The sequence below is a fragment of the Phyllostomus discolor genome, chromosome 8 (assembly GCF_004126475.2).
Source record: "Phyllostomus discolor isolate MPI-MPIP mPhyDis1 chromosome 8, mPhyDis1.pri.v3, whole genome shotgun sequence".
NCBI classification, from domain to species: domain Eukaryota; kingdom Metazoa; phylum Chordata; class Mammalia; order Chiroptera; family Phyllostomidae; genus Phyllostomus; species Phyllostomus discolor.
This window is the reverse complement of record NC_040910.2, coordinates 90,129,800-90,156,884: the sequence shown is the minus strand read 5'-3', so window position 1 is coordinate 90,156,884 and position 27,085 is coordinate 90,129,800. Positions and strand designations below refer to the sequence as shown.

Below are 27,085 nucleotides of genomic sequence, written 5' to 3'. Positions count from 1 at the left end.
TGTCACATTGAACAAATACTCTTTTGCCTCCCATCTTTGGACTTTGAATGAACTGCCTTGTAGTCCAAGCTGCCCCTCATATGGTAAGGGATGGATTCGTTCACTTGCTGGGCTTACTCTTGCCTTCCCATGCTTTACCTCAGAAGTGCTTACTGTTCTAGGGAAAGTCTCCTGTAACAATAAGCAGAAATGGAATCCAGTAAAGCCTGGTATTTAAATACATAATTCAATAAATACTTATTGAACATTTACTGTAAATGGGGCCCATAATTCTTCTTGTCCTCTTTAGTCTTGTGTTCTGGAATTTGATGATTGAACTAAATCTTTGAATTGATTTGTGAACCTATATTTTTGATAGTCTTCCTAGTAAGTCTTTCCTCTTTGTCCTGTGAGGGCAGTCTTAAATCCCAGAGGGGAGTGTGAAATACTTGAGAGTGTGCAGATCTCCCACTCACCACTTTCTTGACTGGTAAACCAGTTAGAGTGCCCAGATGTCTTGGCTACTTTTCATTGTCTGAAGTGAAAATAGATGTCAGCCTGTTTTCACATTTTGAATCATTTTCAAAAGTTTGTTTGTTTGCAAACCAAAGTGTCACAGGTTCGATTCCCAGTCAGGGCACATGCCCGGGTTGCAGGCCACGGCCCCCAGCAACTGCACATTGATGTTTCTCTCTCTCTCTTTCTCCCTCCCTTCCCTCTCTAAAAATAAATAAATAAAATCTTTTAAAAAAGTTTGTTTATAAGTCTATGGAGGGGCAGTGATGGAGAGGAAAGAAACTATATAGGTGGAGTCTAGAGCCCCAAAGGAAAAAGGAGAAAGGTGAAGAGATTGAGAAATATTGATTGCTAGTTACAAAAACAGTCATGGAGATGTAAAGTACAGCATAGGAAATATAGTCAATAATATTGTAATAACTATGTATGGTGCCAGGTGGGTACTGGAAACATCAGGGGGAAGACTTGTAAAGTATATAATTGTTTAACCACTATGCTGCACACCTGAAACTAATACAAAATAATATTGAAGAACTAAAAGATTTTTATTTTTATTTATATATTTAAAGATTTTTTAATTTACTTTTAGAAAGAGGGGAAGGGGGAAAGAGAGAGAAACATCCATGTGCAAGAGATATGTTGATCGGTTGCCTCTCACCCCCCCCCCCCCACCTGGGGACCAGGCCCACAACCCAAGCATGTGCCATGATTGGGAATCAAACCTACTACCTTTAGGTTGGTAGGCCAGCGCTAATCCACTGAGCCACACCAGCAGGGCTAAAAGATTTTTTAAAAGAAAAAAGGACCAGGATCTCAGTGCCTTCTCATTTGTCCCAGCATCAGTTTTACATGAAAAAACTGAGACTGTGAGGAGGGAATTAACTTGCCTGGTGGCTACAGTGTATTAGGCAAGTCGGTTTGAGAACCACTGCCTGGCTTTCTTCAGCACTTTCCCCTTGTACCATCCCTTTCCTTTTTGTAGGTGACCTTGACTTGCAGAGCTAATAACTGAATTCTCCCAGAACCTGGCTTTTAAATTTGCTTTGTATAATGCTCAGCAAGGATGGACACACACACACACACACACACACACAGAGTTTCTCTCTTAAATACTAGTTTCCATTTTGGCGATATTAATAATGAAAAATCAAATTCCAAGACCTGTTAGTTTGCTTTAGTTGCTATAGTTATAAATAAACTCAAGGGTTGATAAGAGAAAGACATAGACTTATTAATATTTTCATTATACTCATTAAACTCAAGCACAATGAGGAAAGGACTAAAGCTAATTTGAATCCTTGCAGGTAGTCATATTTTCCTGAGCTGTTCTAAGCTCCAGACTCAAGCCTGCTTGACAACTTGGGTTGCTAATAAAAACAAGTCAGATTTTTTTTTTATTGGCTGTTAGCCCCAGTAAATTTCTAGTGGAAACTACACTTATCCCTGTATTTCCTATCAGTAATAGGGATATTTTTTCTTTCATGCTGTGTGGTTATTTTAAAAAACTGAGATTGGTCATTTTTTCTTTGTCATACTAGAATTCTCTCCTCGTTTTAGCATTTATAATGGCAAATGCTGTTAATAATGCATTTGGATTTTTATAAATGCAATCTGAAACTTAGTGGGAAGTATTACTGAATAATATGTAACAGCTTGGAAATGTTATAGGAAACTAGAGTGACCTGAGTCTAGGATTAATGATGGTATGGTTCTGGTTTGATAACTTGGTTTGAAGTCAGAATAAATGTGATTTATAGACATCTGTGCCTCTATAGCTCCCAGGCTGTTGGAAGCTCCCAGTTAGACCAGTCTCAGTTCAGTTTGGCTAGAGTCTGACCACCTGAGTAGGCTCTGAATAGTTAGCAGCTGTTTTCATTGAAATCGGGATCACCATATAATGAACCAATATGGCAGTGATACAACTAGATTTCTGATCATTTAAAAAATGACAGCTGGATTTTAAAACTGAATTTTAGGCATTTGTAAAAAAGTGAATATCTGTCTAACTAAATGTTACTTAGGGGAATACTCAAAAGATGAACAGTTTTCTGGGTTCTTTGTAAGCTATCCACTTAATTCTTTGTCCATTTATTGAATGTCAGATGAAGTGTTAGGCCCTGTATCTGAATTAATCCTGTCTTTAAGAAGTTACAGTTACCCCTGACCTGTGTGGCTTAGTGGGTTGGGCATTGTTCTGCAAAGCAGGACCTCTCTGGTTCGATTCCCTATCAGGGTACATGCCTGGGTTGTGTCCCCTGTTGGGGGTGTTTGAGAGGCAACTTATTAATGTTTCTCTCCTTCTCTTTCTCCCTTCCCCTCTCTCTGAAAATGGATAAATAAAATCTTTATTAAAAAACACTTTTTTAAAAACAAAGAAGCAGCTTTCTTTGTTTTAAAAAAAAGTTACATTTAAGGTGAACCAGAAACATGCAAACAAGTAAGTGCAATGGGGTGTTGTAGGTTGTACTTTGTCGAAATTGTGTAAAGGTACACAGGAGGGAGAGATTGATTCTGTAGTTTTGGGACTGACATAATCCTGTAGTCAGACCTTTATGTTAATTTCATTAAATGTTTACATATAGTGGGGTTATATTGATTCTTATGATGAAGCACTGGCTTACTTTGTAATTTGTATTTTTAAATTTTGAACCATCAACTAATATGGAAGGATTCTTGTATCCCAGAAATAGAAAAACAACAGAATTGACTTTAAGATCTAGCAAAAGTTCAACCATGTCCTTGAAGAACAAAAATTTCTTGTGAATTGCCCTGGCTGGTATGGTTCAATGGATTGAGCACAGGACTGTAAATCAAAGAGTCGCCAGTTCGATTCCTAGTCAGGGCACATGCCTAGATTGCAGGCCAGGTCCTGGGTGGGGGGCACTTGAGAGGCAACCACACATTGATGTTTCTCTCCCTCTTTCTCCCTCCCTTCCCCTCTCTATAAAAATAAATAAATACAATCTTTAAAAAAAAGAATGTAACTTCTGAACTGTCCCCATACTTTAAAAAAAATATTTTCTTGTGAATTGAGGATCAGGCCTTTTTGCTTATACTTATTATAAAATGATGTTTGCCCAGGTATGGATAGGGTGGAGACAGTGGGAGTATGTGAAATATGTAGAGTAAGATAGTAAAGTCTGACTCAGGGAGAGTCTGAAGCACAGGATTTCCCCAGTGAGCATTGTGATTAGACAATCTGGCACAGTAGGGTAAAGCGTTGGCAAGATAAAGAAATAGTGTTATTAAGTGAAAACAAAGATTTGAATATTGCCCTGGAGATTTGTATACAGAATATGGGAAAGAGAGAGTGTCTGACCTAGTAAATAGACATCATAAAGGACAACAGTGTTTACTGAAGGACATGGTACTTTTGAAAACTTCTCCAGGGTTTTAGCCAAGGGGATTCATAAGTGAGAGTGCCTTAAGACCCTGCTTTTAGGTGGAGAAGTATACCTGGGCCTGGGAGAGTGACTTCCTGATGGAGCTAGAGAGGAATGTGTTGCTCTGCAGCCTCTATACCATCTGGAGAAGGAGTACATGCTACTGGATAATTAAGGATAGCTGTCTTCTTGAGACAATTTAAGTGCTTCCATTTTTTAAGCCTGAACTCTAATCCTTGTTTCATAGATCCCTTTTCTATTTTCTTTGAATACTCCTCCCCTCTAAATTCTCAAGCTCTTAATTTCTAGAATTGTCTTCTTCCTTTCTGCTTCTTCCTGGTAGTTTTAAGTGTGTCAGACCACCCCCATCCTCAGGATGTCTTTATAGCACTATCACCCCTACTTCAGCTTGTTCACATGTAAAGTTCACAAATGAATTAATTGTTGATTTCCACTACTTCTAATCCCCAGCTTCTAATTCTCTTTAAAATTTTGTTTCTACCTCTACCACTCTATTGGACCTGCCTGGCCTGTGTTTGCCACTGCCCTTCTTTGCTCTTGGCTTCCATGGTGTTATTATTATTATTATTATTCCCCCCCCCCCAATCTTCTTAAAGTGTTCTTTGCTAGAATACCTTCTTCCTACTCTATAAGGATTACAACTCACTGAGGGTCAGTCCCTTTTTCCCCTCTACATCTCAGTTGCTTTTATGTTGTTTCTCCTCTTCAGTTCATTTTTTAAATTCTCCCGTATAGTTGGAACAGCTTGCTTTTCTGAAAGAATCTTTATTCTTTCATAATTAACAATTATGTAAATAATTATGTAAAATCTATATTCCTCTTTCTACTCATACCGTAGTTTTTTAAAATTTATTATTTCATAATTAATATTTCTTTCATAATTAAAATCTTTCATAAGAAAAAATCTTTATTCCATAATTAATAATTATGTTAATGATTATGTAAAATCTGTACTACTCTTGCTACTCACACTGTAAAAAAATTATTTTGCACGTGTGTTTGTATACTCTGGTTTGTATACCATCTAATTCAATCTCTTTGTTTGTATAACCTCATATTTGTGTGCTGTTTATCCTTTTACACCTAGTTTGAATACCTTGAAGATCTTTCAAAAGTAATGTATACTACATGATAGGTACTCAGGAAATGGTTATTGTTAATGATTAATAAAAGTTCAGGAATAAAATTAATTATTAGAGTAAATTAAATAGCTTTCAGTCTTTTCCTATTGACCCTTTCCTTTTTTTTTTTTTTTTTAAGATTCTATTTATTTTTAGGGAGAGGGGAAGGGAGGGAGAAAGAGAGGGAGAGAAACATCCATCAGTTGCATCTCGCATGCCCCCTACTGGGGACCTGGCCCACAACCCGGCATGTGCCCCAACTGTACTACTCGTACAGTCGAACTAGTGACCCTTTGGTTCACAGGCCAATGCTCAAACCATTGAGCCACACCAGACAGGGCTCTTATTGACGTTTTTTCCATTGATGATCATAGTAGCCAGCATTTTCTTAGCATTACTAAGTGTGAGGTAACATGAGGAATAATCTATAATTTTTTTTTCTTTTAACTTTTATGACAACTCTGAAATGATACTTTATTTTCTCCATTTTACAGATGAGGAAGTTAAGGTTTAGGGAGAATAAGTGATTTGTTCAAGGTCTCCTTAAACACAGCTCCTTCTGACTCCAAAGTTCATGAACTGACTGCTGTACTCTAAGAAAGCTGCTATTTGTTTTCTGAAGTTTTGTTTGTTTTTATTTTTTAAGGAATCCCATGCCATAGTGCTGATAATTCAGTTGAAATCTCAATCTAGGAAGAAATGCCTAAAAGAGCCACTTGATTTACTTCCTGTCTTTATCCATCTCCTCAGTTTGAAGTATCAGTTTAAAATCCTGTCTGCCTCTAGCAGTGTATTCGACTTTGGCACAAAATCAGATTCTGTAACCCTGTTTCACTTGTGTCAGTTATCCTGGATTTCAAGAAGTAGTGCCAAACCATTTCTCTAGTGTATTCTCAATGCTGGAACTACCAAACAAGTTTATCCATTAAGTAATGCCAGGAATTGGTTAGTTTCCTGGAAACAGAATTTGTCAACCTGATAAACCAGCTCTTATAATAGCATCATCTTATACCGAGTTAGAAATGGCATCTAAAGTCGATTTGTCATGGATTTCACTTAAAAGCATGTGTTTGCATCTGTGTGTGTGTATTTACGTCCATCTTGGTTCAGTATCTGAGTTGAGACAACTGAAATTCTCAATTGTAAGGGTGGTTACCTTGATATGGAAAACTCCATGTATTCTGCTGTTAGGAATATTGCTGGATGCCGTAAGAAAACACCTACCTAGTCATAATCCTCCTTATATTGATCACAGTTTAGTGTTATAGTTGGCCCAATTTTACACATACATATTTAATAATATATAAGCCAGTTTAATATATAAGCCTGTATATAATACATATGCCAAACTTCCTAGCTTAGATATTATTCTCTAGTTTTTACACCTTGGTTGGGATGTTATTCTCTAGTTTTTAAACTTTGGTTGGGAGGTTAAAATACAAAACAAACAAATACATACCGAAACAGTTCCCTTTCTTTAAGGAGCCTATAGAAAATTGTTAGGAAATATAAAATAATGTGGGGTATATGTGTTTTAATTTTGACAAATGTCTTTCTGTAAATACCAACTTCTTCATCCATTATCCCATTTACCTCATTCGTTTGATATAGCTGTATCACGCTCATGCATACTTTTAAATACATGTATATTTTGAAGTGGAATTAGATGGGAAGCTACTCTTACTGGTGTTTTTCCTGCAAGTAAAATCTAATTTTACTTTTCTGAACAGGCAGAAACCTTGTTTTACTTTCTATACTTCATACTGTTCTTCCCTTTCCACAGGGAATTAGAATATTTTCAAGGGACAATGATAAAGGGCCGAAGACTGGCAGTCTCTTTGGGTGGAGTCTTTTGTTCTTGATTCTTATTTAAGGTGTGCCCCAAGCCCCCAAGTGACTACTTGTCACCAAAGCAGGTGTAATAATTCATCCTTCATGTTCCTTTCCAGATCAACAGATTTATTTATTTTCAACTCTTAGATGCCATTTGAGTGGGCCAGGATCTCTTGAAAGATATGGGAGAATTTTGCAAAACATGGAATTGGCCTGGTTTGGGTTCTGGGTTTCGGCCAGTTGTCTTTAGTGCATGAGAATCCAAGTACTTCATGCTATTTCAAGAAAAGGGGATTAAAAGTAATGTCTGTAAAACAGAGACAATGCATTGCTTGGTCAGTTAGGGAAGAAAAACAATAGAGCTGCCTTTTGACTTCCCTATGGGAAGCAGGAGGCCTCTAAACTTGGCGGAGAGCCTTCAAAGGCTAGGCTTGTCAGACTTCTTTTCAAAGCAGCTACCTGAGAGATCCTTGTTTGGTACCTTTAAAAATGTGATCTCCTACATATGATACTTTAGGAATAAGTCTGTGGCTAACTCTGTTCCATAATCAGCTCTCCATTAATTCATCTTTTCACTCAGTACCCTACTACACTGTGCCATGTTGCTCTTCCGTTCACTCCAACTTTTCATCTGTTTTTCCTGGTTGAGTTTCTTTGGCGCTGGAAGAATTGCGCTGTTTGAACACCTCTGTTGTCCTCAGTGAATTGGTAAATATTGCTGTCAGAGATCTGACTGGAGAACTGTAAAGAATTTATTAAAATTCAAACTACCATAGTCTGACTTTAGTTATCTACTTTTTAGAGACATCAGATGTGTATAATTATAGTTTTGGGGTCTGTCATTTTACCTGGGCAGAACTTCCTGATTAGTCATATAATTTGTAAAAGAATTTTGCTGGTCTGTACTAAAGTATGTTAACCCATGTGCCATCTTTCATTGCAGATGAACAGGAGGCATTGAACTCGATCATGAAGGATCTGGTGGCCCTCCAGATGAGCCGACGTCCCCGGGTGCCTGGATATGAGACCATGAAGAACAAAGACACGGGTCACCCAAATAGGCAGGTGTGTGTGGCCTTGGCGGACTTAAAAACATTTTATGGGGGGGGGGTTTCAAATAGGAAATATTTGAGAAGCCAAGAATACATACTTTTTAAGTGGTATATATCACTTACCACTTAAAAGAATGTGGAAAGAAACATGATCTGGAGTTCCAAAGCCTTGTGCATCTAACTTTGTGTATAGGGTTTCATCCTTGGAAAATAAGAATAAATCCTTTGTTTATTATGGGACAGTATTCATATAACTTCCCCTTTACTGATTATTTAGCCAGTATTTTATCCATATTTATGATCCCTAACTCAGAAGGGTTTTAGCTACCTCACAGTATCTATGCATAAGGATTTAATTAATTTTTGTATTAGCTTATGTAAAATATAATTAAGGGAAATTTATTTAATAAAATGTCATATGATATACAGGGTCTGGCAGAAGTAAGGCCTGCTTGAGTGTGGTTGGTAAGGTAATAATATGGTGTAATAATTTATAGTTTTAATTTGAACATTTTGTGTAAAATGTCATATGGTATGCTTGAGTGTGATATTGTTATGTTACAGAATTACATCTTACGATTTTGTAATAAAAGAGTTTGAATAAAAATGGGGCATTATTTGTGCCAGACCCTGTATTCTAAAGGTAATGAGTGATTTTATTATTGTTATTTGCAGTTGTTTCCCTTTGTTAACTCAATTAGTTGAGAGTGCCTGTTTTATTGAAAGTTGTGGGGTTCTTCAGGAAAATAGTTGTTATTTTTGTTAACACTTAAACATATGTGCTAACCTTACCTGCAGTGTCATTTATCTCCCTGTTTCCTGGGTACTTCGGCCTGCAGAAAGGAGTGAATGATTGGGAGCTTTCCCCCCTAGTGGGTATCTAGCATTATATCAGATGGTAGTGTTTGGTGTGCTTGATGAAAACTTGTACATGACATCTTCCCTTGTGCTTCTCTTATCAGCTAACCTCTCTCCTCATTTGTACCTTGTCTACCAATTATTCAGAAGTACTCTTGGCTCCTAGAGAAAGTATGACGCCCTAGAACTTTTTCTGTCTGAGGTATGCTAGACGTAGCCACCTAGAGTATTTCTTGCCTTTAGGGAAACTGGGGTATCTGAGTCCTTTTGTTTCATGCTAACAGAAGGATTAGTTTAGAAAGCTGCTTATATTTTTATGGTTACCTTACAGAACTGGGGGTAGAACAGAATAGAGCCCATTCTTGTACTATTTTCATGCATTATTCTGTCTAATTGTGTGGGTTCTCCCTTGCTGCAATTCATTGCTATTCAAAGCTGCTTTTGGAAGGAACATTTTACCAGAAGTGAGTCCCCTCCCCCAGGCTTGAGCCTAATGACCTCACTTTCCTTCCTGTCTTCCTATGTGTGGTGTGCCTGCTAACTCTGCTCTAGTTAGTTGATCTTTCTCCAAAAAGACTACTAGCCTGGATATCAGTTTGTAGGTGAAAAGGAGAAGCTTTCTTCCTTAAAGAAAAAAGAGTGTGTGTGTGTGTGTGTGTGTGTGTGTGTTAGTGTTAGAGAGGGGGGAAGGGAGGGAGAAAGAGGGAGTGAAACATTAATTGGTTGCCTCTTGCACACCCCCAGCTGTGGACCTGGCCTGCAATGCAGGCATGCATGTGCCCTAACTGGGAATCAAACTAGCAACTTTTCAGTTGTAGGATGACACCCAGCCCACTGACCCACACCAATCAGGGCAAGAAGCTTTCTTGAAGTAGAAGGAAGGCCCAAAGGGACCAGGCTGGAAAAAGGAAGGGTAGAGTGGTCCTTGAGGGGTATTTACCTTGTAGAAATCCTTCTGCTTAGAGCCTAAAAGTCATTATAGAGAAGTCCTGATCTTTTATTGTGGCTACTGCTGATAATTGGAGTGTAGTCAGTGGTTATGAAAGTAGAAGGCTATGAAAATGATTGAGTACTGGTTAGGAAGTAATCTTAGCAAGAGGTACAGGCTCTTTGGACCCATCATCTATTTGAATATCATCAACTTTTTCTGTTACATAGAGGATACAAACCATTAACCTCAGGTTTTTGTTTTTAAAGAAAAGAAAACATAACAGGATCAGCTCAGCCCTTCTGAACAGCACCACAGTAACAACAGGCTTATGTGCAGGGGCCAGTGAGAAAGAGGAATTTTGGGTAAGGAACCAAATTACCCGTTAAAGTTAAAATATGCTTTTAAACATGATAACTAATGCTGGAAGAGTATGGAGTTCATTTCCCAGACAACTTGTTTTAGTGGTTTTGTAGGGAGCATTGGTTACTCATTACTGACGTGCTGTGCTTCTAGTCACCATTTCTCACAACAATATTATTCATAAGCAGACTCTATCAGTACTATCTGGTAAATTTTCTACAATGATAGAAATGTCCTATATTTGTGCTGCCAATGTAGTAGCTACTACTACACATAGCTAATGAGCAATTGAGGAACTGAATTTTAATTATTTTAAATGTAAATAGCCACATGTGGCTGGCTAGTGGCTATTGTCTTAGACAGCACAAGTTTATATACTATATAAGGGATGGCTGATTTGTTGTGCAGGACATTCAGTACATGCTTGGAGATGTTGGTGATTCATTGACACATTCATTTCTTCACACAGGTCATAAGTTTCTACTCATTGTCATAAACTTGTAAAGCTGTGGAACAAACATGGCTGTTTAGAAATTAAAGCTCAAAGTGTTATGCTAACATTGGATAAAGGGACAATGATAATTTTTTTCCCTTATAAAGTCAAGGTTGTAGAATGGTTTCTTCTGGGAAGTGTAGCAGATGTTCAGCTTCTGACCAGGAAAAGTATTCTTCACCAAAATCCTGAAAGCAGAAAGAGGGAGGAAGTCTCAGTGAATGTATTTCTAGGAAGGACAGGGTGAGATGGGGGTGAAGAGGAACCTTTAGGGAGAGAGGTGTTCACAACTTAGTGTAATGAAAAGACCCAGCCTGTCCTGGCTCATGTGGCTCAGTGGATTGAGTGCTGACATGCTAACCGAAAGTTGCCAGTTCAGATCCCTGGTCAGGGCATGTGCCTGGGTTGCATTCCCCACCTTCTCTTTCTCCTTCCTTCCCTTCTGTCTGAAAATCCTTCCTTCTCCTCTCTCTGAAAACAAATAAAATCTTTAAAAGAGAAAAGAAAAAAGAACCAACCTAAAAGCCTGGAGACATTAAAATATGTTAGTTAACATAGGACTTTACAGTTTACAGAGTGAATTCACATTTATTATTATTCTTGTTTTTGGCATTTGGTCCTGGGGTAGAATTAAAGTTTTTCTCCATTACCACATCTTCTGCCAGAAGATCCATGCTTAAAAGTGAGGAATAAAAGATCAAAACCTAGTTTAAATGGCTAAGAGATGTCAGATTGGACTAAATATTCAAATTGCGGAGTCCCGGTTGAAAGTAACCAAGTACTTTGGCCAGCAAGAAAGATTGTTTATTCAGGGGAGAGATGGTGCTGGCAGGGGCAAATAGCACTTCATTGTGAAAATGGCAGTGTTCGCCACAAGGTAGGGCTGAGATTGGCACAGCTCCATTGGGTTCAAGCTTGGTATAGCAAGGAAATCAGAAGAGCTATGGGTCCATTGACAGAATTGTTTGGGGGGCTGAGGCCTGGAAGAACTACAAAACTTAATTTAATGTCTCTGTTTGGCAGGACTTCAGACATCCTCTTTCCTAAGTAAATAAGCTAAGTAACTGGTTGAAAAAGAGAATGTTTAGAGAACAACTCAGCATCTGAGTAGCTATGGAAGTAAATAGGCAATAAGGTGCTCAGCTATAAACTATTTGCTAGGGAGTATGATCTGTGTTCTTTGTATTCTCCCTCCTGTGCATTAGGTCCCTGAAAGCCTACAGCTTGGTTAGAGCTGGCTGGACATTCTTAGACGTATTGCACATCCTAAGTGTGCTGGGGCCTGTGGATTGTTTTGCAGGTGGTGATGTGCAACATCCCTTTAGCAGTTGTCCACTCACAGTGCTTTATAATCAACAGGTGCTAGCTATTTCTCTGTCAGGTTGACAGCTTAGCTTAGTGAAAAGATTATTGGTCAGAAGCCATTAACATAGGTTTTTTACAATTAACAGAGGACTTTCCACAACAGTTAATAACAGTAACAACAATAAGCTTGTGTATAATACTTTAAAGTTTACAAAGTGATTACATAACATTATTGAGTAGAGCCAGGAAGCAAACTCGGATCTTCTGACTGACTCCTGGTCACCGTAATTTTATTATAAGTCTGGTAGCCTTTATAAACCTCAGTATTTCCAACTGAAATACAGAGATTATAAGACCCACTGTGTCTACCTCTTAAAGCTGTTTTAAGGTCATGGACAGACAGTAGAGTATTTTACATTGTAAAACAAATGTTCAAATATAAAGTGGTAGTGATTACATCACATCTGTTATGTTCTGGCATAGTGAGTATGAGCTCTAGTGAAAGCTTCTGACCAGAGTTATGCATACTGTCATGGAACTGAAAAGGTTAAGGTTGTCTCCCTTTATTAGATTGTCATTACTGTCTTATGGCCCTTTGCAAACTTCTGAAGCTATCCTCATTTCTGAAATTCCCAGTGGAGGAAGAAATAGAATTCTTACTTTCACGGATTCTTGTTTCCCTCAGATCTTACCAGAGTGGTAAGTAGAGGCTTGAACAGAGCCCAGGGTCTTGGTCTGACTTTCCAGACGTTCACCAGTCAGTGCGGCAGAATGGGAAAGTTGCTTTCTTCATAACAGACAAAGCAGGGCAGGTCTCTTGGCTCTCAGTTCTAGAGAATTTTAGGAATTGTTCCCACAGCAGTGTCAGTGATTTAATAGATTGCCTTTTATTATAGACCTGGCTCTTCAGGACTTCCTTTGTCTTTCGAGGGTTCTTGATAAGATAGGCTAGCTAGTTTGGAAATAAAACAGAGCAATACACAAGCCTCGTATTCAATTTTGTAAGAAGCTGCTTTATAATGTCTACCATTGATATCTTAGGACTTTTATGAGCCACACTTATAAATAAAGTTATTTTTGGTACCTTTTTTCTTCTAATTTATTTATTATCTTTGGCAAAATAAGGACTCCAGTGCTAAAGAAGTAGGAGCCATCGAAAGGATGTAGTAAATATAGGGAGAGAGAACATTACAGAATCAGAGAGAGGGTACTAGGCCTGATGGCTAGCTGAGGCCTTTGCCAGGTCAAATTAGTTGACAAACCTTTGTTTCACAAACTCTGTTTGATTTTTTTATATTCTTGGGAACCCCTGTGGTTACATGTTCAATAGCTGAGTTCACACTTTAAGAAGGTTGTTTTTGCATAAGTTTAGTGTCTCTATTGGTTACTCTTATTGCCCCTGCTGAGTTCCCAAATATGTAGCTCATCTTGGAGGCCTACCTATACTGTTCTCCTGGGTGTGGCTCTCACTCTTCCTCTCACCAGATTGTCTCTAGTAGGCAGATAGGGGATTTGAACCTATCTAGACATGAGTTTTTGTTCTGAAACTTTTTTCTCAGCAGCTGTGGCATCTCTCCACTCAGTTCAACATGTACCTATAGCAAAGTTTCTTAGATATACAAAAGAAATGTAAGTTCTGTTCACTGTACCCTAGGAAGTATGCAGTCTGATTGGGAAATGAAAAATTCATGAAAAAAGAAACTAAAGTAGAATATGACTATGCCTAAATATATGGTACAGAGAGTAAGTGCTTCAGGAAGCCAGGAAAGTGAAAGGTGAACTTGGGCCAAGGAGTTAGGGAGTCATTTCTACAAGAGGTGATAACTGAAGTAGGCTGTAAAAGTTTAGTTAGGTGGAAAGGAAGAGGAGTCATTTCAAGTTAGGAAACTGAATGATTAAAGGCCTAGGGGAAGGAATGAATATGGCATATTTCAGGAAATACGCTCTGGCTGGTATGGCACAGTGGATTGAGTGCTGGCCTGCAAACCAAAGGGTTACCAGTTCAATTTCCAGTCACATGCCTGGGTTGCAGGCCAGGTCCCCGGTAGGGGGCACTTAAGAGGCAACCACACATTGATGTTTCTCTCCCTCTCTTTCTCCCTCCCTTCCCCTCTCTCTAAAAATAAATAAATAAAATCTGTTTTTTTAAAGGAAATATTGTGGATATTGATTTGTGTGGAGAAAGGCTTCCTATTGAGAACAAGCAATGTAAGATGGTTAGGTAAACTGAATGAGCTTAAATTCCAGAGAGAGTTGAGTGATAGCTGAGAATTTAGACTTTATTCCATAAGGTCATGGGGATCACTGTTTACTTTTTGAATAAGGAAGGGGCATGTTGAAAGCTGTGGTTAAGATGATTGAAATTGTAGAGGAATGCAAACTATGTTAGAAGGGGATTGCCAAGAAGTACAGAGTTGCTTTTGGAATCCAGGAGTGAGAGAAAAGGGGGCTCGATGAGAGTGATGAAGGAGAGAATGGGTAACAGAGTCTTATACCAGAGGCCTTTGAAGGGAGAATTGGAACTTGCTGCCTGTCTGTGAGGAGGGGAAAGAATCAAGCAGAACTCAGAGGTTTGAGCCTATAGCTAAGAGAGCATTGGTACCAAGGTTAGAAATAGCAACACTAAGAAGGGAGACTAGTTTAGGATGGTAATTGATGTAGACACATACAGCTAGGTTAAGTTTGATATTACAGTGAAAAATTTAGACTGTGTATGTGTGTGTGTGCGTGTGTGCATGTGCACATGATGTGTGCAGGTCCATAGTCCTGTATCTGTAGTTCTGAAATCCAAAGAGTACTGCAGCCCTTTCAGGCTATTTTTTTGTAATTGCGGCAAACTCATTTGGCAATAAAATCTGGACTGAATGAACACAGGGCTGTTTGTAGTCTTTATTCCATTTATTGTGACTATTTATACTTTTCATTACAAAAACTAGATGTGCTGTGTTAACAGATGAACCCTAAGTCTTAGTGACATAACACAGTATATCCAGTACAGAGAAGGGGAGGAGCAGATTCCCCACAGTCACTTAGGGACCCTGATTGAGGTTGGCCCCATTGATCTGGATCATGTGGCTGCCAAGGAAGAGTGTCTAGAAACTCAATTCTCTTCCCAGCTTTTGGTCAGAAATAGTCACAAAGCCAAAAACTAATTTCAAGAGAGGCTAAGCGCCCTGGCTGGTGTGGCTCTGTTGGTTGAAATGTCATCCTGTAACAGAAAGGCTGTGGGTTCAATTCCCAGTCAGGGCACGTACCTAGGTTATGGGTTTCATCCCCTGGTCTGGGTACATATGGGAGGCCACCAATTAATGCTTCTGTCTTGCATGGACGGATCTCTCTCTCCCTTCCTCTCTCTCTAAAAGCAATGAAAAAAATGTCCTTGGGTGAGGATTTAAGAAAAGAGAGAGAGGCTAAGCAATGCAGAGGAGTGGAGTGCATGAGATACCTGTGAGCATTCTGCCCCTTGCCATGGGAGTGCTGTCCCAGACACTGTCCTGCTAGGGGTGGGTGTCACATATACATGGAACATGTACTATACTACCTCTCTAAATCCAAAAGTGCATTCCAAAACACATTTGGCCCCAGTGGTTCTGGCTAAATGGTAATGGATCTATATTATTATTATTTATTGAGCAGTTATGATTTATTAGGTACTGTTCTCATACCTTTATCAATTATTTCATTTAATTATTTTGATAACTCCATGAGATAGATGCTGTCACTATTCTCACTTTAGAGATGAGGGAACTGAGTCAGAGGTTAGTAACAAGTCCAAGAGGTTGAATAGACAGGGTTTGAAATCAGACAGTTTAACTCATAGCGCTGCATCCTTAACAAAAACATATCTGCCTCAGATACATGATAGACAGATGAAGTTTTTTGTTTGTTTGTTTTTTAGATTTTATTTATTTATGTTTAGAGAGATGGGAAGGGTGGGAGAGGGAGAGAAACATCATTGTGTGAGAGATACATCAACCAGTTGCCTCCCACATGCTCACAATCTGGTACCTGGCCTGCAACCCAGGCATGTGCCATCACTGGGAATTGAACCAGTGACCCTTTGGCATTCAATCCCCTAAGCTATACCAGCCAGGGCAAGACAGATGAAGTTTTGCTTAAGAGATTGGGGCTGAGCATAGAGATTTGGGAATCTTTTATTTAGAGGTTACCTGATTTTTTATTCCTAGTGAGCAGAAGATGTGAGGAGATGGGAAGAAATCCAGAGGCCAAAAGTCCAGACATCAAGGACAGGTCACATGTGGGGGGAGGCATGGGAGAGGGCGTGAGGAAGAGGAACCAGCAAAGAAACGGAAGTGGTTAGACTGGCTGGTAGGTTCCCTGGGCTGGGATAGAGTCACAGAGGCAGGGAAGATACAAGTCATGAAAGAGAACTTGGACAGTTTGAAATGCCTCAGAGAGGCAAGGAGAATGGTTGGCAGGAAGGAATTAAGTTAGCTTTATCTGAACATTCTTGTCAGCCTGATGGGAAACTCCGATTTAGGAATTTGGCGATTTGGGCACACTCTGTGGTACATGAAACTGGTCATGGGCCTGCATCCTGATCTGAAAGGCTGTCACCACATCAGAGAAGGGATCAGAGTACTAGGCTTCTTTGCTTGCACTACTTACTTATCACAGGCTTGGTTAGTCTTTGAGTAGAAGTGATTTGTGGTTTGGAGCAAAAGTTTAATTCCCTTTCCAACTAAATGCGCTAATTTCTGACTAATAGATTAGTGCTTAGATTTTGGCCCATCATGAATAAATTTAGTTCCTTTGGACCCACTAAGGGACTGAGGGAATTCCTTTAAAAGTGTGTGTGTGTGTGTGTGTGTGTGTGTGTAATTTCTCATTCCCCCTCCTCTTAGGCACCAACATCCACTAATCTACTTTTTCTATAAATTTGCCAATTCTGAAAATGTAATATAAATGGAATTATATAATAAAATATATACAGGGTCTGGCAGAGGTAATGCTTGAGTGGTTGGTAGGGTAATAATATGGGTGTAATAATTTACAGTTTTAATTTGAACATTTCATGTAAAATGCCATGTGGTGTACTTGAGTGTGATATTGTTATGTTACAAAATTACATGCTTGTGATTTTGTAGTAAAAGATTTTGTAATAAAAAGGTGTTATTTATGCTGGACCCTGTATATATTTTTATTACATAAAATATATACATTTTTTTAAATCCTCACCCAAGGCGGGTTATAGAGAGAGGGAGAGAGAAATATTGATCAGTTGCCACCCCTAAGCACCCTGACCAGGGATCAAATCCTCAACCCTAGGTATGTGCCTGACTAGGAATAAGACACAACCTTTTTGTGGGTGGGACAATGGTCCAGCCAGGGCCTAAGGGGATTCATTTGTAGGTGCATCTAAATATAATGTCCCAGTTTAAAAATGAAAGCTATTGTTACACATTTATTATTGCTATAAAAAGTTAGGTAAAAATTAACAGTTAAAACCCTAAGGACATCTGGATAACCTATGGACTTCAGTCAATACATCAATATTGGTTAACTAGTTATAACAAAACCAAATGTCCCATGTTAATATAACATGTTAATAATAGGAGAAACCATGGGGGGCATGTATGGGTACTCTCTATCTGTTCAATGTTTCTGTAAATCTAAAACTGATCTAAAAATAGCATCTATTAATAAAAATAATAATGATAATAAGAGAGTAACACCAAGCTGTCCTGGACTGTGAGCAGGAGGAAGTGAAAGGATATGGTAACCTACCTGCAGGGACAGACAGGATTTCAAACCGTGGTGAGCACTTGGGCTGCTCCAGAGCCAGTTGTGGAACTAGAGATAGTGGGAAGCGGGAGATGGCATGTCAGAGTGTGGCAGCATGTCTCAGGCACTGTGGTTTGGAAGGCCCTTGCCTTGATAACAGCTTAGCTTTTCAGGGGAAGGAGAAAAAGATGACTGAAAAAAACTGCTGTCATTGATGTAAACCTTGAATCTATACGATAACTTGCTCTACAATAGCACCTCCCCACCTTTCTGTTGCACACACATCCTCACCTAGAATGCAGACACTGCCTTTCCCATCTACCTCCTCCATCTCCATCCACTCACAACCTTAGCCACAGCCATCTCCATACTTGTCCCTTGTGCCCCATAGCTTGTTGCATGATTGGTACCAGTGTCCTGGCTCTGACTCCATTATTACCCTAGATATGGGGAGCTTTGCATCTCCTCCATGAGTTCCAAAAATAATATCACAAAAGATCCTTTGATAACCTCCTTTTTTCAGTGCTCCAAATGAAGCCCTGCACCTGTGAGTAAAATAAACCTCTTTTGCCTGTGCAATGCTTAACTTATAGTACATTATGGTAGTTAAGAGCTGGGCTTCCACAGTTCATATTCTGATTCTTCTTTTACAAGCACCATGACCTTAAGGGAACTTATTTAACCTCACTGTAACTCACTTCTTCTGTAAAATAGGGATATTAAGAGCACCTGTTGTGAGGATTAGTTTAATTGATATGTGTCATGTGCTTAGAACATGTCTCATTACATAGTATATGCTCAATAAATGTTAACTATTGTCATACGTTATTCATGGATAAAGTGGTTCATATGTTATATTAAGGGGTAAGAGGTCTATATCAGGGCTATATTTTGAAGCATTGTCACATCACAGACCTGTTTTTCAGGGAAGCTTTGGTCTCCAATGTTTAGTAGGTTACCTTTTCAGGGCCATCATGCTCTCTGACTCTCAGTTTCTTTGTCTTTAAAGTAATGAGTTAGAGAATTGTAACTATTCTAATGAGTTAGAATAGTAATATCTAACATATTGAAAGCAGAAGCTGATGTGAGAATCCACCTGCCTTCTATTAAGCCATACATTGAAAAGATTTGTATTCTTTCACTAAACTTTAAAAATATGTAATTTTTTAATTTAAAAAAATTTTAGATTTTGTTTATTTTTTAGAGAGACAGGAAGGAAGGGAGAAAGAAGGAGAGAAACATCGATGTGTGAGAGAAGGTTGCCTTCGCACCCTCCTAATGGGTCCTGGCCTGCAACCCAGATATGTGCCCTGACTGGGAATCGAACTGGCAACCTTTAGGTTCCCAGGCTGTCACTTAATTCACTGAGCCACACCAGCCAGGGCCGTATAGTTTTTTTTCTTTTTAGTTAAAAATCTATTTATCTTAATGTATAATGGTTATTAATTATTTTTAAGTGAATAAAATAAATTAAAAATTTCCCAGTTTTAATTTCTAATATGGTAAATATCAGAAATAAATTTACATAAACAAAAGCTCTTTTGGATCTTCAGTAATTTTTAGAGTGTAAATTAGAACCACAGGTCCAGTTCAGTGGACTGGAAGAGAATTCTAGGTCCCAGTCTCTTGGGAAGAGGAAGTCCTTATGCACCCATTCTGCCTTTCAAACTCTTTCTTTTCTGTCTGCTCTGTGTTCCTTATCTTCAAATACTCTGAAACCCTCTCCTTTCTTCTAATCCACAGTTTATGAATATCTTTCTCAATATGATTTTCATTCACTGATTATGAATTCTTTTTCTTCTCCATCTGTATTATTTGTTGATTTCCTGACAGTCTTACTTTTCTTTTTCCTCTATACCTGTTTTTTTCTTCTGTCATATCTGTTTTCCTGTCACTTTTAGCTTTCACAAGTTGTTTGCCCTTTACAATATTTCTTCCTCTTTGATTTGTTTCTTAACATTCTAATACTTCCACTTCCTTTTATTTCTGACATTTACACTCAGCTCTGTTCTCCAATTAATCCATTTAACAAATATTAAGCACAAATATTATATACCATTCACTTTGATTGTCACCAGGGTACAGAAACAAGATAGACATGATCCCTGTCCTCCCGAAGCTTGTAGGCTACCCATGATGGTGATTTAGGATAAAGCCAGGGTCAGTTATAAGGTAATTTATCCACAGTCCCATTTTACCCTCACTGGTCATAGTCTTGAGAGGATCACAGAAATCAATAGTAGCAGCAACAGCCATTTATTACATGTCTATTATGTATCAAGTATTTTACTCAGATTATTTTACTTAGTTCTCATAGCAATCCTGCAAATCAGATATGTTTAGCCCCATTCTGCAGATGGAAGAACTAAGACTTATAGAGGATAAGTAACTTGCTTGTGGTCTAATTGCTAGGAAGTATCAGTACTGAGATTTCTTTTTCTGTTTAGTTACATTGGCCAAGAAAGAATGATATCCTAGCCAGGAGGTTATATGGAGGGATAGATGCCAGAGCATAGCAACAGAGCTGGGGCAGCCACCTAGGGATCTTGTCCTAAGAGCTTTGTTGCTCCTGAGGTTAGAACTGGAAGCCTACAACTTTCTGGAAAGGAGTGCCTGTGGGGAAGAGAAGCTGGAACAGGACATCAGGGATGTTTGCTTAATGTTGCTAAAGGACTGCCTGTGGCTTACCTGGGAGTACCACATGCCAGAGAACCCACTAACTTTGTCTATCATTTCTTTGGCAGAGTGACGTCAGAATCAAGTTTGAGCACAACGGGGAGAGGCGGTAAGTCTGCCTTCTGATCAGTGGTTGTGTCCCAGGAATGACTCCTCTGGGGTCACTGGCTGGGCAGTAGAGTTGATTGGGTATAAAGGAGAAGTTTCACCCTTGGCTTGGCCTACCAGTTGAACCTTGTTTCTGGTCTATATGGAATCCATTTCAACTGCTGATGTTTTACTCTTCTGCTCTTATTCTGCTACTGTGAGCTCTGCCAGTTTGCTAGGGGAAGAAGTCAGAACTCCAGCCCTACTCAGAGTCATGGCTTTCAAACACACTGACACTGTACCACCGGTGGGCATTAAAGGGAGTTCAGGATTCTCTTGTGATGTGCCATTCCCATCCCTGGTAGAGTGGCCTTGACTTTGTCTACATCAGAGGCCAGATTGGTGAATCGGAAGTTTCTTTATCATGTCCCTAGGTCATGGGAAGCTTCATCAAGTCCCTCAGATGTGAAACATTTCAGGTCATTTGAGAACACAGAAGGAGTTTTTCAGTCTATATTCTGTATTTTAACTTGTTAGGGAAGTGAAAGTAATATTACAAAACCCTGATGTCCTTTTCTCCACTGTCAGTATTTAGTTTGTTTTTTTGAAGCCAAGATAGATGTTCTTAGTGGAGAAAAATGTGACTCTGCTCAATTTCTCAAGATATTCAAGGAAAAACTTCTAAAAACTGTAGAGAAGTCTAGTTATGGGATATTTGGGACCTGGTCTGTGCATGTATGTGACTCTTATGTGCAAAAGTGTGCCTTTTATATCTGTTTCCCACTTTTTGCCTTTCTCCCATTAATGCCCTCTGTTTTTCTTTGCTCTCAACATTCGAAGAGGTGAAGAGGATATCCTCATAAGGATAAGGTCCCCCTACTTTACAAGTCCCACCAGAGGACCTAGTATCTCCAGATATTCTTAGTACTGATAGTTCTGTGTTGCTGGCAGCTTTCAGTTACTTTGAAGCTAACTCCAGAGGATGTCTGTTGCTGTTGCTCTCCCTTAAAAAGATACACCCACAAGCCCACAAGGTTGTCAGAGGCTGCCTGGTGGAAACATTATGTGAAGAGTGGTCTGTAGAGCCACAGTCCTGCTGCTACCATGTGGGTTCTAGGGCTCTTCCAGGTCTGGAAGGAGGAAGGTCTTCTGAACTCTGTCCTAGCTGTTTCTCTTGTGTCCTGCCTGTAGCAGGGAAGTTAAATTGTCACTTCATTATTGCAGCCTTTCACACTTCTAACCTGACTGGGTTTTGGAGGGGTGGCCAAACTTGTAGCAGCACAGTTTTCAGAAGTAGATATGAAATCAAAAGGTCAATTGTGTTGGAGCTTAATTATGCAGTTACACTCTCCTGAATTCCTGTTCCCAAAGTGGAATGCAGTTACAGTGAGCAGACTTATACTGAGAAAGTGTATGTGTTTAGTTTCAGAGAAGCTGCCAGATCAAAACCACAAATATTTAAGGTGGTCAGGCAGGAATGGCCTTTTGAAGCCCTGAGCAGCAGAGCAGTAGTATCAAGGTTTTGAAAACTGCATTCTCTTTTTATGGAGCTGTTTTCAGGAGCCATGGCATTTTACTGTTTGTGTACTACGTGTGGAACTGAGGACTTTATAAAGGTGGCACAGGGAAGCCAAGTTCAAGCTGCTCTGTGCCAGACAGCTCTGGTTTCCTGTATTTCATGTGTTAGAATTTTGTAGCGAATGTTATTGTGGGCTTTCTTTACTTTTTACAGGGGATATGGGTAATGTCTATCTAAATATTGTAAGGCCTTATAGAGTTAAAATTCATAGAAAAAAAGAAAGTAGTATCTTTTCCTATTCATCTATGCCAAGTAGCCATTCTGGTGAGCTGACTTTCATTCTACTTTGGAAGGTTGGGGCCCAGACTACTGATCCTTCTCCATCTTAACCTCCAAGAAGGCAGAAGAGGACTGTAGACTAGGATCTCCTTCTCTTTGAAAACCTTCATGTCTGGACACTGGTAGGGGTGGTTGTCATGGGTATCAGACAGCTCTTTGAAGCCCTGGCCTAAAAATGTTTGTTACTTACCGTGATGGCAGCAGTTTAGATTTTACCAAATCTGGAAGCCTTTCACACTTCTGGTGTGAAAGTCCTTCTGGAAGTCCTGGTGTCTGATGTTGACCAGGCTTTTGGGCTGCTTCTGGGGACTTTGAATGGCTCATTGCCAAATGTAGCAGAATTTATATCTGAGCCCAATCCTTTTTTAATAATAATGTGCTATGGGCACCTGAGTGATCTTTTGGTATTTTATTCAAAAAGGCTGGCCGCTTTTGAACTGCTGCTGAGGTCCTGATGAAAGGGGTATGATCTATGATTAAGAATTTACAGAGTCATTCTTTCAAAGGCTCCAGAAAACATTTATATCTAGATAACCCTTACCTAGATAACACCCAACAGTATCACTGCTCAGGACAGACGATTTAAGGGAAAAAAAAATATAAGGGTTACAATATGGTTGGATTTTCTGGTGGATACAGACTAATATATTCAGCAATATAATTTCCAACATTAAAGAAATTATTTGGTCAGATTTCATTAAAATCCAGTGGCATGGATTCCTCTCTACTGTGGCTTATTGCTTCTTCCTCTGGTCATACCTCTTCCTGCTCTGGGGGAGCAGGGAAGATGTGAAGGGACCACATACTACTACTACTCCGCATGGAGGAAGGCACAAACTGTAGAGGCTCCATGGCTGAGTGCTGTTAATTCACACACATTAGTTAGATTTCATCTAGCCTAGATGTACTAAGAGATAAAGGAAGTTTTAACAGTCTTTTCCCCCATCACATTAAGCTTCTTTTCATGTGTTTATTAGCATTCATAACTCTTCTTTAAATTATTTCATATTCCTTGCCTGTTTTTTAATGGCTTGTCTATCCATTTCCTATTAATTTTGCAAAAATTTTCTCCAAGCTTGATTTTTGTTGGTGGTTTATTTTGTCAACAGAAGTTTAAATTTTTGTTGTCAAATGTCTCTTCCTTTTTGTCTTCTGTATTTTACATCATACTTACAAATTCCTTACCTAATATTAATTTTTTAAATCTTATATTTTCATATATATTATGTAAAAAGTATATATATGAATTTCTGTCTGATATTCTCTTCTACTTATCTCTTTGCTTATTTTTAATTATTTAAATTTCAGGGTATTATGTTGAACCCATATGAAATTGCCATTTTAGGACTATCGGCAATATCATATAGTTCAACCTAAAACATTGAATAATGAAAATTTTAAACACACACAGAATTAAAGAGAAAATTATTCTGAACCTCCATGCTTCAACATTATCAACATTTTCCCAATTGTGTTTCATCTTTCCCCGCTTTTATTTTTTTAAGGCTTTATTTATTTATTTTGGGGGAGAGGGGAATGGAGGGAGAAAGAGAAGGGAGAGAAACATCTATTGGTTGCCTTTCACACCTCCCCAACCAAGGACCTGGCCTGAAACCCAGGCATGTGTCCTGACCAGGAATTGCTACCTGCGGCCCTTCGGTTTGTGGGACGACTCCCAACCCACTGAGCCACACCAGTCAAGGCCCCACTGTGAGATGCGAGGATGTGGAGCACAATGTGACAACCGTATTTGGCTTCCCTGCACCACCTGTATAGAGTCCTCAGTTGCTGTGATAGTTAATGACTAATCATGTTAACACTTGTACAGTTTCAACAAACTGTACATTACAATTCAGTGGTTTTAGTATATTCACAGGGTTCTTATTCTACCCTCCATTTATAGAAATGGTTCTTTGAACCAGCCTAATGAATCTTTCTAGAAAAGCATCATTATCACCACTATTTATATGCCCACATGTGTCACTGGTTAAGAAAACTGATCAGGCATATAACCAACTAAAGGGGAATTCCTGTGACTCTGTAGTAGAAAATCTTGATTCTGAGAGTAATCAGTATTGAGATTCCTATGGCATCTCAAAAATAAACATGGAGCCCTGGCTGGTATAGCTCAGTGGATTGAGCATGGGCTGTGTATCAAAGGGTTGCCAGTTCGATTCCCAGTCAGGGCACATGCCTGGGTGGCGTGCCTGGTCCCCAGTAGAGGGTGTTCGAGAGGGAACCAATCAATGTTTCTTTAGCACATCAATGTTTCTCTCCCTCTCTTTCTCCCTCCCTCCCCCCCTCTAAAAAATAAATAAATAAAATCTTTTAAAGAACTGAACATGGAGAAATCCTCTTTTTTTACATTTTATTTATTGATTTTGAGAGAGAGAGAAACATTGGTTTGTTGTTCCACTTATTTATGCATTCATTGGTTGCTTCTTGTATGCCTTGGCATATTGGGATAATGATGCTCTAACCAACTAAGCTATCAAGTCATAGCTGGAAAAGATATTTCAAGTTCTTAAGTTGAATCACTAAGGAGTTAAGACCATGGTTTTAGGACTGCTGCTTGAATCTCCAGGTTTTCTTCCTAAAAGGAATGTTTGGAACATAGTTTTTAAACCTAGGGGTCCTGCTATGACTGAACTGTCATTGACAGAAAGATCCAAGCTGAAGTGGTAGAGCAGTGGTTGGGACTAAGCAATGCTTGTGGGTACTATTGGCAAACCTGAGAGATACTCAGAGGAAGAGTGAAAAGATACAGATAGATAAGAGAAGAAAAAGAAATAATAAAGAGAAACACACATTGTGTCCTATATTGAAAAGAAAAGGAAGATAATCACTGAAGCCATAGCTTTCTAAACCCTACGTTAAAATACGCAATTAACTGTGTGTCCTATTCCTTTTCAGAATTATAGCATTCAGTCGGCCTGTGAGATACGAGGATGTGGAGCACAAGGTGACAACAGTATTTGGGCAGCCTCTTGATCTCCATTACATGAACAATGAGGTAAGAAAGGAGATGAATGGTGTAAAGTCAGCTGCCTACCTTTTTTCTCTCTGCCTGACTGAGGATTTCCTGGCTTGTTTCTCTAATGTCATCATATGTTTTCACTTTCTGGAGTTTTATTTCTTAATTCTAGTAACTCTGGAATTTCTGGAGGTTTTTTTTATTTTGTTTTTACTACATGGAAGATTACATGGTTATTTCCATTTCCCTGCTCTCTCAGTGCCAGTAGCTCTAATACTCCATGGTGCAATCAGGTATGGTATTAGGGCCAGGGCTATTGTCTCCTTTACATTTTGTAGGTTATCTTTTTCTTTCCAGCACAGACTTAACAAGAAGCAGGGGTTCATCAGGGACTGAGGAGGTGGGGAAAACTGGTGGGTAGAGAACCTCTATTGATGGTCATAAATGCTGGATTCTTCTCTCAGAGTTTAACCCCTGATTGTTGGCTTGTTTCAAAAGTTAGTACCTGTTTCGGTGATTTCTTTGACTCTTCCTCCTCCTTCCTCACACTCCCTGCCCCAATAGTCCTTATTTAAGCATATTCTGAATATCACCCAGGAATGAATTCTTTTGAATTCAGTTACTTGGCTACTTTCTCAGTGCCAAGAAAGGCACTAGAGGCTGCACTCTACTTAGGCTGGTGCTTTGCAGTAGTCTGAAAGGCAATGTGTTTGTGTCTAGTAAAAAGCGTGTTTCTAGAGCAGTGATTTTCAATTTTTTTCATCTCATGGCACACATAAACTAATTACTAAAATTTTGCAGCACACCAAAAAAATATATATTTTTGCTGATCTGACCAAAAAATAGGTATGTATAATTTTGATTCATTCACTCCAGACAGCTCTTGTTGTGTTGGTTGTTGTCATTTTTTTTTTTGACAATCTAAAGAAAAAGAGTTCAGTGCTCCTGACTAAATAATCAGTTACTACATGTTTTAAAAATTGTGGCACACCAGTTGCAAATTGCTGATCTAGAGCGAACTGAGTTGGGGGGACTAGACAAGAAAGCTGGGCAACATCATGGCTCTTTGAGAGTCAGGTCGTTCCTGTGTAGTTTTATTTTATTGGTTGAAGAGTTAAGAATTTCCTCCATAGTCTGGGGCTTACATCTGTAGGGGCTGAGATTTGTTGGCGAAAAACTCCCTAATGCCTTCATACAAAATGTACAACTACAGTTGGGTATACTGCCAAATAGCTAACAAAAATAAGACCATTCGATCTTTTGTTTTTTGGATAAATTTTAGAAATATAGCAAAACTGGAAAATTAACCACTAACTCTAATAATAAATAATACAGATGTAAGTATTTCAATGTATGTAAACTAACACATTTTAAATACAGAATATAAGCACCCCCAAAATATTAATGTTAAATACACATAACTTTTAAAAACTGTAGCTCCAGCTTCAGTGGTTTGCATAAGAAAGTGGGGCTAACATCATCCAGCTAATCGGCATTGAAGAAGGTGTTCTTTAGTCAGTAAAGATTTTTCTGGATGATTTAGTACTAGCTTCTCCTTCCATTAATATTTCCATTAAGAATTCCAGATGTTCCAAAATCCATTTTAAACTCTTGCCAACTGAGTCTCTGCCCAGGATGTTAGGCATTCCTTTATTCACATATTTATGCAGGTATTAATTCTGAAGCTAAATATAAATTATTGTTATTAATTATTTTAGATCGTGCATATTTTTTATACTCTACTAGTATTAGTGACCAAGAGTTGACTAATTTACATTTTTTAATTTAAAATCTCTCAGCAACCCCCTTTTTTTTGCCCTCTAAACCCTGTCCTGTCAGGACTTGAGAATCACAAAGGAAAAGTCTATTGATTTTATTTTATTTATGTTTATA

General features: G+C 38.8%; 1 protein-coding gene and 1 long non-coding RNA gene across 5 annotated transcripts in view; one reads left to right on the top strand and one right to left on the bottom strand.

The window, feature by feature from the left end:
* Positions 1–27,085, top strand: part of MAP3K3 (mitogen-activated protein kinase kinase kinase 3) — a 61,430-nt gene that overhangs the window by 1,556 nt on the left and 32,789 nt on the right. For 2 of the 4 annotated variants that reach the window (XM_036033524.1, XM_036033525.1), the window contains exons 2-5: positions 7,797–7,918; positions 9,961–10,056; positions 20,342–20,382; positions 25,132–25,231. In XM_036033524.1, coding sequence (XP_035889417.1) covers positions 7,797–7,918; positions 9,961–10,056; positions 20,342–20,382; positions 25,132–25,231 — 359 coding nt within the window. The remainder of the gene's footprint in view (positions 1–7,796; positions 7,919–9,960; positions 10,057–20,341; positions 20,383–25,131; positions 25,232–27,085) is intronic. The other 2 variants (XM_036033526.1, XM_028519046.2) reach the window with 1 other exon arrangement.
* LOC118502172 lies at positions 17,087–26,980 on the bottom strand. Its single transcript, XR_004904868.1, has 3 exons — positions 26,968–26,980; positions 22,455–22,458; positions 17,087–18,627 (listed from the first exon to the last, which is right to left on the bottom strand). It is a non-coding gene; the product is annotated as an uncharacterized LOC118502172 (long non-coding RNA).